Source organism: Tauraco erythrolophus, chromosome 3 (genome assembly GCF_009769465.1).
Source record: "Tauraco erythrolophus isolate bTauEry1 chromosome 3, bTauEry1.pri, whole genome shotgun sequence".
In the NCBI taxonomy this organism is placed as follows: Eukaryota; Metazoa; Chordata; class Aves; order Musophagiformes; family Musophagidae; genus Tauraco; species Tauraco erythrolophus.
The window spans coordinates 54,548,657-54,562,481 of NC_141467.1; the positions used below are offsets into that span (position 1 = coordinate 54,548,657).

Below are 13,825 nucleotides of genomic sequence, written 5' to 3' on the forward strand. Positions count from 1 at the left end.
CATAAATCAGTACCATTAAAGCCTTAAACATAAAACTAATTCCGATCTGAAAAAGGTACAAAAAGGCACATAAAATCCCAGTGCTTCTGTACTGTAAAATTCAAGTGTAACTGAGCTCAATATTTTTTTCCAAACAGCATTGGATCACTGATATTCCACGGAGCCCAAATTGGTTTGCAGCCTAAGCCAAAGCCTTCAGCAAGCACTTGTGCTAGTAGACTACAAAGTTAAAGCCTAGCTTCTGTATGCTTTTGGGGAATATCAGTTGAAACGTTTGTACTTGTCCAAAAACAAAGTTCACTTTGAAGTTCAGTCATCACCTCCACCATACATATCAGCAAGTTTCTTGAAACGCGGGCCCCAGTCATTTAGGTAGTCATAGTCTTGCTCACCACCACTACTCGAGGAGTTAAGAGAGCTCAAGGATCCAGCAGTGGAGCCACTTCCTTCATAGTCAAAGACTAAGAGGGAGTCATATGGCGGGGCTGTAGGGTCATTGTCGGCTGCTTTAAGTCCCTGCAAGAAGGAGAGGGAGAAAAAGAGATAAAGTTCTGTATCTGAGAGCAAGATAAAACATAACTGAAATATCACAGTGCACTTATCTATCAGTTGCTACTTCAGAAAACCAAGTTGTTTTTCTTCTGCACTCCAATTCAAAACAGGATTTGTGTTTTTGTAACTCCAGCAAGAACTTACTTCAATTCCATTTCGAATGATCAGATTTCCAGCATTGCAGCACTGGACATTTTGAACGTAGCTGCAAATACATCTCTAACAAAACCTTAAGAGAACATCACAGGTCTAGGACTGATGCTAATAAACACACAGTTTCAGAGCTACACAGCTCACAATCTGCAGCATGAGCAATATGGGACCGGTTAAACGGGCAGATGGGGAAGGAGAAATAGGCGTGTTCGCAAAGATTCACTTTAACAGCCATCTCACATGGCCAATAACATATCCACCAACACCGCTGGCCTGCAATCCCTCTGCGTGTGCCAAAAGCCATGTTTAGTTCTGTAAAATTCATGTAGCTCTGTAGGCTGCTGTAAGAAAGATACAATATGTTGGCTTAAGCCTTATGTGCTTTGCCAAAAACTGCCCGTAAGAGTCCACCTGCTCTCCAGAAAACACACACACACAATGACATCAAATAAATAAATACAAGGTTATAACCATTTTTGTTTCTTCACTGAAGTTATCAACACACCAATATTGGATCTTCCGTAATTTTAAATGTCTATGCCCTAGAGCTGAATAACCCAAACTAAAACCATCACAAATTGAACAAGATGAAAGTACGGAAAAAATCACATTTCTTCCAGAGAAAAGTCTCTTTTTTCACTCCCTGTTTTCTTACACAGGTCCAAACCTAACCAGTAAGTTTAATTTTAGAATATCAGATGATTGCTCTGTGCTTATCCTGGAAAGATTTACAAGTTGAATATAAAAGGCTGAAGCCTGAAGTTAAAAAGCTCTCGTGTTTCGTATTTTTCAACCTCGCGGTTTCTTCCATGGGATTAGCAATGCTTTTCAAGATCTTCCACTTTGAGTAGGATCTACTCTGGCAGCCCCTGACATCTTCCAGAATTCTATGAGGCTGAGCTAAGATTTTAAATTCTTACTGTTCATTTTAACCAGTGCTATTTGTGCCGGTCTTATTTTCAATGGTAATTTATTTAAAGAATGAATTTATTATACTCCCAATTGACCAAAGGATTGAGTGTGCCTCCTTCAAATCATTTAACGTATTATGTTTTTAGAAAAGTATGTTTTATTCTCAATTGTGTTTAGTCTAAATGTGACAAAATGGAAACAAACGCTCATTTTTCTTCTAGAAATGCATATATAGCTAAACCCATTAATTAAAGTATATGGCACTGATAGAGTAGAAGAGAATCCTGGTTCTTTATTGCCTATCTAAAATCATTCAAAAGTGTGCAAAAGGTACCTAAAATAATTTTGCAAAGCAGTCATGGAAAGGCCCAGCATATTTATCAAGCTAACGACCTCTAATCAAGAACACATTTTGGACTTAAAATGATCGTTTCATGTAGCACAACAACATCAAGCAGGTTATTAATAGCCTGCATTAGAAGTGCAATTTTGAATTATCTGATAAGAATAATTGGCGATGCTTGTTATCTTTTTCTCTTTGGGAGTTTTCCATCCTGATGGCCATAATAAGGACAAAAGATTTGAGATTCCAAAAAGGCAATAGCAAGTGTTGGAAGACTTCTCTTACCCAGCTTCAAAGCTGGAAATAGTTCTAAGGCTTTCTCTCCATTTCTGCTGCTGTAGCGGAAACGCAACCGCACTTCTTAGGCAGTAAACAGCCTTATAGTATTTACATCTTCCCTTCAGACTGCTCGGGGCGACAGACGCCCAAGCTTTTCGAACACAGGTGACAGAGAAAGAGAGTAAATACCACTTGAGCTTAAGGAGTGCTGAGGTATGAGTCCCAGGTATCAGTGCGCAAAAGCCATTTAGAAAGCCGGCTTGGAGAAGAAATAGTTTCCCTGTAGCTCTGCCTAGTAACAGCCAACCAACCATGAGATACTAATTTATTAAAAAACAGTGAACAAACATTTTACTACATCACTGCAGAAATTCTGATACCTATCAGCCATCCACGGCAAGAAGGCAGGCAGCCTCTTTCCATCTTTTTTTTCCAAAGGGGAAGTTGGATTCCCCCCCCACCCCCCCAGTTATCATGGTAGCATTTAAAAAGAAAATTGGGTTTAAGCTACTGACTTACAAGATAGAATCTCACTAACAAATTCATAGTTTCAAAGGTTGTGCTTACTGTGTAATCCACTTCACTCGGAGAACATAGCTACGGGCCATGTTAAGGAGGTATTGATTCCACTGCACAGCCCAAGTTACACTGATATTTGCACCTATCTTCTGGTTAAAAATTCCTCAGATTCATAGCATAATGACTGAACTTCATCTCTAACTTTTCAAATGACAACCAAGTTTTCTGCTGTATTTATGTGGCAAGTTACTCACTAAAATGACAAAGAAATACTACAATTTTTTCACTGTCCCTCTGCTAAGCTTATTTTCTGAACCTGCCCAGTGCACTGCTCCGCTTTGCTGTTGGCTTCTACAGCATGTCCAAAGCTGGAGTTACTGGACACCAGCTTCGGCAGCGAAGCTCCCGTTGGTTTCAGTATTTCCACCTTTTTTGCTTATTATGTCACCTCTTTCAGTGGGTGGTACCACAAACTGCTGTACTGGCACAACTGAAAGGGCAACAAATGGCTGCCAAGAAGTGCTTCTACTGATTTTGCTGCCATGATATTGTCAACTGTTACTGAAGAGAGATTTCAGTTTTCCCCAGATGTGTTCAAGAACCTCAGAGCAGCAGAGTTGTTATAGTGATTTGGTTTACAGTTTCCTGATCTGAAAATCCAAAGTTTTTACTAGAGAGAGAGAAGCTTATTGAACAATAGAATGGCTGGGGCACAGACTTGGGACCAGGTGATCCTTCTGGGAGATAGTGAACTAAGTCACATTTCCGTGCATTAGCTATACCACCAATTCACAACAAGCAGCCACAGAAGAGTCATGGCAATACACAGGTCAGCTTGAGACTTAGGACAAGCTGAGCAGCAATCTCACTTTTTCCCCCCCCCTCTTCCTCTTTTATATATGTCGTGGCAACTTTCACTAAGGAGGAAACAAGGGGCAGAAGAGGAGAAACTACAGTACTTTGACTGAGGAACAATGGTAATCTTAAGTGATACTTTTCTTGGTATGTGTAGCATTCTCAATTTGTCTCAAATCAAGGGAAAGCCAAATCCTCAAAATCTTGAGCTAACATGAAACATTATAAAATCTAGTGCTCTTATTTTCATTAATCCTACTACTTAATCAGATTCAGCAGGCTTTCAATGAGAAGGAAAGGAAGAACAGAGCCCTACAGGGAAATACAAAAAATTGTTTGAATCCAGAATGTTTTTTTTACTTGACAATAGAAAACAGAAAACGTTGACGGACACTATTCTGCTTGGAAGTGTATCAATAACCATTCATTAAGAATGAATTGAGGGTCCTCCATGTCCTCATGGGATGAGATCTTTAGTTTAGTTTAATTAAATCTAATTTACCTCAAGCTATGTCCTCTATCGATCAGAAATATAGTCTTAGCCACAAACTCTCCACCACAACATAATTTGTTTAAGATTTCTAGGGACAGCATAGGTGGTTCTTGAAAACAGGATTAACAAAGCTACTTCAAACAGGCCTAATTTATACTGTCCTGCAAATCCTGACTATTCTAAGTGTTAATTATGTTCCACACTCTGCAGGTTATGTTTTAAAAGGCTCAAAATGGAAAACAAGGTCCACAGAGGATTCTTAATAACACATGACTTATTTCACTGACTTGTTTGTACACTGGACTGGAAGAAAAGGAGGTTTTTCTCTTCTCTCCTTAAATTAGAGATTCATCTACCCATTGAAACAGACAAAACAATAAAGTCCCCGAGGTCATTTAGCTTATGCCTGCAAAACATATTTTGATTATAAGGCACCTTGGGAACCTTCTTATTTTAGAAAGTTCATAGCTCTGTATGCGTTATCTTAACTTTATTAGTGTTATAAAAATATTTGAAGTTTTTAATCGTACTTGCAACTTGTTTTTCAACCGAGAAGTCTTTAGAACACTACAAAATACTCATACTCATGCATGTCTCATTGAGTGAAGTAGATCTAATACAACTGATGAAAACTAGAAAATAATATACCAGAAGTATAGAAAGAGTACTGCCAAAATGAAAGAAACACAATGACTCAATAGGCCTTTTTCACTTTTTGTTTCTGTGGCTCTGTAACAAAAGAAAGAAGAAAAACACCCCATGCTTGCTCAGTGATGGTAGCTAAATCCTCCAATATCTGAAATCAATGACCAAGAGTTCTTTTTTGTCAGAAGTTGGAGTAATTCAGAGACTAATCTGAACAATGCTGGCTGTGTGTCTGAGGTGCTGGTGAGCATTCAACAGACTAATTAATTCCTGCACATGGGCCAGCATCCCAAAGGATCACGCTGATCAGCATCTCTGGGAATAGGGCCAAGTCCTCCAAAAGACCAGACTGATCTCCGAAAGTGTTGCATCTTTTCAAACCCATGGGGTAATGCAGACTTTGCTACAGAGGTACTGACAACTCAAAGGCAGCCTCTCCCTGCTCAGCTAGAGACTGGGCTAGTTGTGCAGGCGGTTTGTGTTAGTGCCGCCCAAGGAAAAAGTTACAGTATGACTTGTAGTTACACTGGAAGAAAGTTCTTTGCTTAATGATGCTGAGGCTGGATGCAGAGATACGAACTTTGCCCCTCCTTATCTTGCCATGTTGTTTTCACAGCTCAGCATATCTTCTGTACGAACTGCCCTAAGAAATGTCTGGTATGGGTTTTACCCAAGATACTTCTTCCATTTAACTCCAAATAAAAAAAACTGAGAGGAACTTAAAGAGATTTGTTTGGGTATAATCTTGCCAGGATTGCAGGTAGAATTCTCTGAGGAGAGTATGAAAATCTGTGCAGCCTGAAAGTTTATGCTCTAGCACCACCATCACCTCACCCTTTTTAGAATCATATTTGCCATGGGAAATTTCGACATAAAACACAAATTAAGATGAAACCGTTTTGGTGAAATAAAGTCTCCATTTTGTTCAGACTTCTGGCAAAACAGACAGAACACAGACAACCTTTGGGTGGCTACTGTCTGTTAGAGAGAGGGTTAGGTGGAATGCCCCATAGTAAAATGATACATTGCTGTGAAATCCTAACAAAGAAATACCTTATGAAAAGAAGCAGCTAAATATATAACGCTTGAAACATAGGAACTACCTTACATAGTTCCTTTCAATCACAGGATATAATTAATTCTGAGCTAACTTGCAGACAAGAAAATTGCCATATTTCCTTTACTTTCATATATATTTCCAAGGTCAATTCTATTTTAGAGTCGATGACATTATTGACATTGTTTTACTTTTTAAGAATAGCCGGGAGAAGCTTTCTCTTTTGGTGGATGGCAAGGGTAAGCATAAAGGGAGGTACTGAGCTAATACAATAGACAGCAGCAAGACAATGATGGACTTACAGACATGTTCGTCTGTACTGCAATATGATACAAACATATAGAGTTAAATGGAGACAGCGTGGACTGTTTCTACAGCTCCATGTGTACACATTGTTGCTGTACTCTTCAAGAGTGATAACCTACTGAAAAACAGTATTGCAAGAACAGCTTGCTAAGTAAGGAGGCTGGAACCAATTCTGGCCCCTTTCTGGCCTTCCAGAAGAATCACATTCCTTCCTTGTCTAGGTTCTGTAAGAGAGTTTCATAGTTGTTTTGAGGACAAGAAAAATCAGAGTATTGAGGATCATGGCTTCTTCCCAACTGCCTGCCAGGTGGGTAGCGTATGGTCACAGACTGAGTGAGAACAGGATGGGAAACTCTGATTGGAAGCACAAGGAAGCTCTGCGCACGCTGCCTTGGCCAACAATGTAGGCCTTTTACTGTCCCACACCTCCACTATTTTCCAGAAGCCGATTATAATTGTAATATTTAGAAGTGCAAAGCATGCAAAAATCCTCTTTGTTGAGGCATCTCTTTCTAACACAGCTCCTCCCCAAACCTGGAGTCTCTTAAAATATCGTCTTATGAGAATATCTGCATGTTCCCTGCTAGTCAACTCCCTGTAGGTTTGTGGGTTTGGTTTTTTTTTGGTTTTTTGTTTGGTTGGTTGGTTGGTTTTTTTTTTTTACAATTGTATCACCGCATATCCTAAAAAGGAGCAACTCAATTTTCTGCAGCTTGCCAACACAAAAGACTTTAGCATATTAGCCTGACTTTACTTCAAACAAGAGTAAACAAGTTTGCAAAAACAGTTCTGCAATACTCTGCCATACTTGTCTAGCTCTAGTTGGCAAGGAAGGTACAAGAAAATTGCAGAAAATAATTCACTACTATTCATCTACAGAACATAGTTTATTTTTAGCTGGTAAATTTTGCGTTACTATTTGTTTTCCTATAACCAGCAAGCACGAGAAACACATTCTATCTTAAGTACCACAAAACCAATGATTTAAGACTGACCAGGGAGAGAAATAATGAAACAAATATTTGTAGGAACATTTCTTTCAGAACTGTGGGTGATCTGGTATAGTCTGAATCTTACATTTATCTTTATTAGATTGAAGGAATCGGAGATAATGCAAAGACTTTTAAAGCTCCATGACAAGACAAGTATTAAAAGCACTTACATAACATTTAATTTAGCTGCCCTGCTCACTAATCGTATTTGATGGAATTCTTTTTGGTCTTACTGAAGGTACTGAATTTCCGCTATTATCTGGATTCAAAGGGTAATGTATAAGCAAAATGAACTTCTTCCATCATGAAATTACTGCAAATTAATAAATGAATTTAGGCTAAACTACAATTTTGTTAGTCTATTTATTACTTGAAACCCAGTATATATAAATACTGGAACCCAGAATAATCCTGCTTGGAGATACTATGGTTGCAGCTGATAATGTATTATGAATGTAATTAATACAAACATAGAGAAGTTAATCGATATATCTTCCCTTTCTGTTTGAATGAGTTAATTGAATTTGTCTGCACTTTAAAAGAACGTATTTACTTCTATCTAGCAAGACAATTTTAATTGTCTAAGTAAGTTTTAAGAAGTTATTATGTTCAAACATAACAGCTATTCAGGCAGAGTACAATAAACAAAATATAAAAGCTTGTCAGATCTTAGGAGGAAACTCTCTTTCTCTCCTTTACCTCATTAATGAAGTCCCCAATGTCCCCAGGATGAGGAGCAGCTGATCTGACTGGATACTGAGGTTCTGCATGGATTGGCCTTTCATCAAGACGTCTGATTCCAACAGGTTTGATGGCATCTGGTTCCACAGTGTCGGGTTGCTGGAGCTGGCTCAAGTCATAATCCTGCAAAATACGAAACAAAGACAGTATGTTAGAAGAATTTCAAACAATATCTGTCAGGGGGAAACATGAGGAGGAAAAAAGGGAAAATGCAAAGTATCATTTCACCAGAAGTTCTGTTTCAAGGATTGTAATGCTTACTGAGAATAAGTCAATAACATTGTTATTTGCATACCAACAGGATGTTATTTGAATCCACTGTTTTGATTCTATTCCATCAGATTTGCAGAGCTTCTCATAAGTTTTCCATTGAAAAGCAAGGATTTGAGTAGTACTATTAAGAGACCAAACACTTTGCCTAGTAATAATGATTTATTGCATAGAGCAAAGATGCCAAATCCAACTCTTATTTTTCTAAGTGAATAAATGCCATACATTCTCATTGTGAGAAAGAGGCGAGAGCACTGCTCTGCAGTGTTTTATAATACCTTCTAAGAATGAATTTAAGACTCCTTGCTGATTTCATGTGGCTGCCATAATATGAAAGTCAAAGGGGGGAAAATGTCATAAGAAGTACAAAGCTACTCAGATTTAGCCTTAATTCTATGCACTTTCTAGAGATTACTCGTGGATCTGTTCATTAAGTACTTGATGCTGCAGTTTCAAACTCTGGAAGACTGATGAAGGTAGCAAAGCACTATGAATTCCAATAAGCAGTATGTATGTATATAAAAATTTTAATTAGATGGATGTTCATGCATTTAATATAGGTATGCCTGAATACTACTTGCACAGTGTGATGCATTTCAGCACTGTCATTCACCTCACTGTTGTCATGTCTAGAAGTTAGTCATGTTCTACGATGCCTTTGCAGAAGGCACTAGTAAAAATGGAAAAACAAAGAACCAGGCTTAAAGGCTTAAACCAAAGCCATTCACGAACTACCAGCAGACTGTGTCTCATGCCAGCAGTACTGCAATCCAGATATCCCTTCAAGTGGTTGAGGAGCATCCCAAGTAAGCTCCTTTATCATCAGTCTCTATTTTTCAAAAGTGTTGTTCTGGTAAAAAGTCTTATTTATAATCTCAACTTGCTGGAACCTTTCTGTGCAGACAATTACACTTTCCTTTGTTCCTAGCTAGTTCCTAAAGGAAGAGATATGTAGCGATAGAACAGGGGTAATGACTTTAAACTGAAAGAGGGTAGATTCAGATTAGATCCAAGGAGGAAATTCTTTACTCTGAGGGTGGTGAGACATTGGAACAGGTTGCCCAGAGAAGTTGTGGAGGCCCCATCCCTGGAAGTGTTCAAGGCCAGGTTGGATGGGGCTTTGAGCAATCTGATCTAGTGGAAGGTGTCCCTGGCCACAGGAAGAGGGGTTGGAACCAGATGATCCCTAAGGTCCCTTCCAACCCAAATCACTCCATGATTCTATGAACGCAAGCACTTCAGCTGTCATCTCATGGGATGTAGGTCCTTTTTGAGAATAGTACCTACTGTGACCCCCAAACCAGACTTTTCAACATCAGGAGAGGTCTGTTGACAGCAGTGAAGGTAGTTGGGAGAATTTAACTGACTATCAAATCTTCTACACCTTCTAATTTGTTACTCGGGTCCTCAGCTGACTGCACACAAATATATAGTCAAAAAAGGTGGAACAGCTCCACTGAGATCTGAGAATGCAGTTTCATATGCTTTAATTAGATTACAAGTTCCTTGGGGCAGAGCTGTAACTTCTACCCTTCGGTTCTTCATGTACCAAACAGAATAATAAGTGATCTCCATGAAGCGGTATAAATTGGAGAAAAGTAAAGGGAACAGAACTTTTTATCCTTTCCCTTTTTATTACGTAAAATAAATCAAAATAGTTTAGAGAGATACTATCAGAAAATCCTATTAAACAGAGAAGAACATACTTTTTAGAATTTATAAATATGTAACACACGAATGCTTTTCATATCCACCCAAAAGATAAAGGTGGAAAACACCAATAGGGAGAAATGAAAAATACTATTATTTTTTTATACTATGCATTTCATTATGGAGGAATTCAAACAGGTATGGATAACTAACAATAAATTAAAACCAGGAGAGCCTCTCTGGTCATTTCAGTTTTGTAAAGATAATATGTTTTTGCCACGCACTTGCATAGGCATACGCTTCTTTCTGATTAGTGGTCATGCAGAAATACAATATGACTCAAGTCAGTCAATCTAGTATCTCCACACCTAAGGCCATCCTCTTATGTGTATGTATAGTTTGAGACACCTCCAGGCTCTACAGCTAAAAAGATAGCAAAGACTGCCAACTGCAAGGCAACAGCAGTGCAGAACGTGTCCTCATGTGGACTCCTACTTTGGTTTTATTTTCTAGGGTAATGTAAGACACTGCCACTAGCCTTCTATCAGAGGAAATTTATTTTGCAGGTCTATTAGTGTCTGGACAGGAAGAGAAGATCCATTGTGCTTATTACCACAGACTCTCAAATCTCTCATATCATTAAAATCAATACTAACTGTACATCAGTCAGGTACGGCAAGTCATCCCCCATCTCCCCAAACTGGCTTAGTGCTGAACAAAAAGCAGCATCACGCAACAACTCCAGCTGTTTCAACATTCTGTCTAAAGTCAACTCTACTCAATTACTGCAAAGTGAAAAAAGGAAAATGTTTTAAAGAGCCAGGGTGTAAGCTGTTCAGGGCTGCTAAAATTCCTTCTCTTCACTCAATGCTGCATTCACAGCTAGAAAAATGGGAAAACTTTTCATGTACTACCTAAAGCTCCTGAATAGACATTAAGGCTGGCCTCAAGCAGAGTTTGTTAAGATAGTTAACTGCAGAAGAGACAGCTAAACGAAAAACTATGGCACATCAGAGAGAGAAGACATGATGGGATAGGTTGGGAGAGCCAGCTTGGAACAATATTCTGGGTCATTATTTTTACTCTTAATTTCAGGACCACAAGTCAACAATATTTTGTCTTTGTTCCAGTCTTTTTCCAAACAACCTGTTCATAATCACAATCTGCTGAGGAACTAATGAGGAACAAGACCAGGCCCTCCATTGGAAATGTACTTGAGTAAAGTATGTGAGCATCTAGTTCACATGGCTGCCAATTTTTGTCAGAGGTATTTATTTACTTATTTATGCTATTTAGCCCTAACTCTGGAAATTCTAGAACAAATACCTCTTTCCCTTCCTTCAGTTTGGATTTAAGCAAATCCAAACAGAGGGTTTGAGTTTTTGTCCTCAAACTTCTAGACAATCTTAGCTAGTTGATGGAAGAGAGAATCTAGTGTTAGTTTTTCTCTATTGGAAAGTTGCTAAAACATATTAGTGTGCTCCTGTTTTGCATCCAGCAAAAACTCAGGCCTTTAGAAACCAAAAATTTAGACTAGTTTGATTGTCCAAAGTCTACAGTCAACAAGGAAAAGAAATCTCCCATTCTATGACAGGGATTTAAGTGAAGCAAGCTGAATGATCCCTTTCTTCCCCCTTGTTTATAAAGGGATCTGGTATCATCGGATGAGACAATACAGCTACCTTTTAGATAACTGGTAGTTGAAGAGATGACAACCTTAATAGCTGTCCTGGTTTTAGCTGGGACAGAGTTAGCTGTTCTTTTTAGCAGCTAGAAGAGCTCCGTGTTCTGGTTTTACTCAGAGGCTTGCTCTGAGAAGAACGCTGATAGCACACTGATGTTTATAGTTGGCACTGAGGTCTCAAGGATTTTTCAGTTTGCCGTGTTCTTGCCAGTGTGCAGGAGCACAACAGGATAGGGGGGAGCATGGCCAGGACAAGGGGGCCACGATTCCCCTTGTGATTTGTGGTGGAACTTAAGATTGAGGCCAAACTGGCCAATTAGTATTCCATATCATGCAGCGTCATGCCCAGTACAAAAGTGAGGGTCAGCCAGAAAGAAGGGCTTTTGCCCTTCCGGGACTCTCACTTGCAGACTCTCAGAGTGCTTCCTCTCTCTCTCGCTCTCTTATTTCGGGCCTCCCATTCATCCGGGATTGCGGTATCGGGATTTATCTGTTTTGGGATTGCAGCTTTGGGAAGAGACGGGCCTCGTTCAAGGGGTGGTGAGCAATTACACCGTACATCACTCGTTTGCATATATTTATCCTTGTACATATCCGTACATATATATATTGGTAGCAGTAGTAGTAAATTGTTCTCATCTCAACCCACGAGTCTCTTTTCTTTTTCTTCTTTGATTCTCTCCCTCATCCCTGGGGGTGGGGGAGGGTGAGCGAGCGACTGTGTAGGGTTTGGTTGCTGGAGCGGCCTAACATACGACAAGAGTTTATCACTATAACTCTCTTGATGTAGCCACCAGCACTTCTGTCTCGTTGGTTAAACATCTGTGGCATCACCATTTGCTCTTGCGGAAAATGCCCTGACATCTGTATTGAAGCAGAAAAACTTCTGGTTTTGATTTGCTGTTGTTTAAGAAAGAAAATAAAGTCACAGTATACCAAAAGGGCATTTAATCACAAGTTGCATCTTGTGAAATGAAATAATCTCAAAAAACCACTCGTAAAATCCCACCAGCCCCCTCCCCTCCAAGCTGATTACAAACACTGACCTTCTTAGCTATTCACTTAGCTCTAGACAGCTTTAAGTAAAGACTTACACCGTTACGAGCTCTCACCTCACACTCCTGAAACGTGAGATCCCAGTGACACAGTGCTAAATGTCAAAACCAGCTAGCCAAGCCCTACAAATTAATCACCTTACCAGATGTTTAAGCAGAAGGGTCCAAAACCCCAAAAAGAACATCTACACAGTAGCTGGAAACACAGTCCAAGCATCTCAACTTGAACAGAAATGTCCAGAATAGAAAAGGTCATTTTATATTCCCCAGTAATCACCGATTTACAAAGAAGCAAGATAATGCAGCCTTGAAAATCTCTTCCTTTAAGCAACTTCTTCTTGTGCAAGGCAGCTATTCATTTAACAGCACTTAAGTAATAATCCCTCACACAGAAGTCATCAGTTATGGCAGTAGGAGATATTTTTTTTACAAGTACCTTGTTTTCTGACTGACAGGTACCAGATTCTACAATCCTTGAAAAGAAATGAGAGGATTGGCCAGGAAATAGAGTTTCTCAGAAGTTTCTAGCTTTATAAAGTTAACTTTTTTCCTCCTGGATTAGCTGTTCTGGTTGTGTTTGCATTTTAGAAGATTTACTTAAATTCTTGGCAAAAACCTAAGAAAGTAAAATTTTTTACTGTAAATGAACCTGCTTTATACGAATGTATACTGGAACACTATAAAGCAGAACTTCAAACAACAGAATCAAACCACAACTTACTAAATCAAACCAAAACTTACTAAATAAATTGCTACGCACACACAGGACTGACTTTTTTTCAGATAGGAAAAACCTGAAAATATTGGATCATATTAAATTTAAATTGAGCTTTCCGCTACTAAGAAGTTTTTTCTAACACTAACAGTGATACATCCTAGTACATGTAACCTGACTGACATACTCTTTAATGATTTATGAATCTGGCTTCTCTGTTATCTCAGAGCTCCCAGTGTATTTCCTGGCCATTCCTTACACTGTGTTATACACTTTTAAGGATGACTTCTTTTTTTAACCTTGTACAGAACTAAAGTTGTGGCTATGCATGAATACAGTGCTGGACATATGACTAAGATAACAAAAGCACTACACCTGTTTTTCATTTTCAAAGGATGCAGGCTTCGCAAAGAATTATGAAAGTCCAGCTCTATCCCCATGCAAGAAATAGTAAATTTAACTGCCACCAGATCACTTAATTTGACGGTGAGAGCTCTTAAGTGTCATTCACTGAACAAAATCAGCTGCAGTGTCTAAGTGGATGTAAAGTTGCATTGTCAGAGGTTTGCACTAACCCCTTTTACAGGATGGCGACTTAGTGTAA

The 13,825-nt window shown here is 39.0% G+C and overlaps 1 protein-coding gene across 1 annotated transcript in view; it reads right to left on the minus strand.

Annotated features, from left to right (window-relative positions):
* Positions 1-309: 309 nt before the first annotated feature.
* Positions 310-13,825, minus strand: part of CDH2 (cadherin 2) — a 119,633-nt gene continuing 106,117 nt past the window's right edge. The window contains exons 15-16 of the mRNA XM_086609245.1: positions 7,806-7,970; positions 310-516 (exon numbers count right to left, since the gene is read on the minus strand). Of these exons, the coding sequence (XP_086465371.1) occupies positions 310-516; positions 7,806-7,970 (372 nt within the window). The remainder of the gene's footprint in view (positions 517-7,805; positions 7,971-13,825) is intronic.